The sequence below is a fragment of the Mandrillus leucophaeus genome, unplaced genomic scaffold, assembly GCF_000951045.1.
Source record: "Mandrillus leucophaeus isolate KB7577 unplaced genomic scaffold, Mleu.le_1.0 Scaffold292, whole genome shotgun sequence".
NCBI lineage: Eukaryota > Metazoa > Chordata > Mammalia > Primates > Cercopithecidae > Mandrillus > Mandrillus leucophaeus.
In genome coordinates this window covers 399,760-401,423 of record NW_012103054.1, presented here as the reverse complement: position 1 = coordinate 401,423, position 1,664 = coordinate 399,760, and the positions used below count along the sequence as shown (strand labels likewise).

At 35.6% G+C, this 1,664-nt stretch overlaps 1 protein-coding gene across 1 annotated transcript in view; it reads right to left on the bottom strand.

The window, feature by feature from the left end:
• Positions 1-433: 433 nt before the first annotated feature.
• SCRG1 (stimulator of chondrogenesis 1) overlaps positions 434-1,664 on the bottom strand; it is a 17,127-nt gene continuing 15,896 nt past the window's right edge. Inside the window, exon 3 of the mRNA XM_011986080.1 lies at positions 434-667. Within this exon, the coding sequence (XP_011841470.1) occupies positions 613-667 (55 nt within the window). The 3' untranslated portion in view covers positions 434-612. The remainder of the gene's footprint in view (positions 668-1,664) is intronic.

Sequence of the window (1,664 nt, the reverse complement as noted above, 5' to 3'; positions counted from 1 at the left end):
TTTGAGACAGGGTCTTGCTCTGTCACCCAGGCTAGAGTGCAGTAGCACAATCATAGCTCACTGCAGACTCAAACTCCTAAATTCAAATGACCCTCTTGAGTAACTAGAACTACAGGTGTGGGTACCCACAACCTGCTAATTTTTACATTTTTTTGTAAAGAGGGGGTCTCACTATATTGCCCAGGCTGGTCTCTTTTTCCTTCTTACTAGAAAATTTCTACCTCCCTTCCAAGAATCTCAACTTATACTTGATTCTTTCAATGCATAGTTAGTAACTGTCAACTAAGGACTGAAAGTATTTTCTATCCTTGAGCCATGCCTATGGCTCTTCATCTCGGGGGCAGAACTCTCTAACTGAGTATAATGAACACCTCATAGATTACATTTCTAGGCAAAATTTTTAACCAATGCCAACAATGTCCACAGAGAAAAATTAGACTGCATTATCTTTTATTACTACTTCTTTAACACAGATTTACTTGTCTTAGACAAGTAAGAATTTATAGAATCTATGCTTTATTGCACTATATAGAAACTAAAAATGCAGTTATACTGATGTAGTGCAGTTTGTGGGAAATCAGGGGTGGTGTTCTCCAGAATACATGAAGATTCTCAGTGAATGTTGCAAGGAATCACGAAAGAGATCTTTGGTCCAAAGAAGACGTCTCTGAAAGAAAGTAGAGCATCAATTAAATTCACCTTAAGGCTAAGATATTAGTCAGTCTTTTCTAGGTTAAAAATAGACAGTGATTTCCAGGATTTCAATTATGATTATTCTTTTTAGGTGACTAAAATGTAAAGAGATGTGTGGGAGGACTTGCCACAGAAGCAACAAAGACCAAGAAGGTTATTGATTTGTCTACTTTCCCCCCATTTGCCATTGAGATCATGCTATCGTTTATCTATGAAGAAAAAGAAATATTAGGTAATTTCAAAACTTTATGGCCATGTATACAATTTCATGTCTCTTATATGGGGAGAGGCCATGAAGTTTAAATCTGCAGTTAGGAAACAGAAGATTCAACATTTCTTGTTTATTAAATAAATTTCTAGGTTTTATGGGGAAAGGAGAAATGTTACAAAGCTACTCAACTTTCCCTGGCTGAAAAGATCACATAAAGTAATATATAAAAATGCATGGAATAATACAAAATTATATACAAATGCAAGGTGATATTATAATTATGGCTTATTAGAAATATACTTAGTAGTATTTCTCTTTGATTTTCCCAAAATCAAGTACATCTACACTGCTGTTCTCATCCATTAACAGAGATAATCGCAAAATTATATCATAATATAAATGTAAGTCCATTTCAGTAAACTGTTTTCAAGTCATACAAAAAAAGCAAACATGGCATTTTAATATTATTTGGCATTTCATTTATGTAGTACAGGAAAAATTGTCACTTCATGAGATTAATTAACTCAAGTTCTTGGCATCATTGTTTAGTGCAGTGATTCTTAAACTTTACTATGCATTAGAATCACCTGGCAGGTTTGTTAAAGCATAATTGCTGGGTCCCAGCCCGGTGCGGTGGCTCACACCTGTAATCCCAGCACTTTGAGAGGCTGAGGCCGGCGAATCACGAGGTCAGGAGATCGAGACCATCCTGGCTAACACAGTGAAACCCCATCTCTACTGAAAAAATACAAAAAAAAAA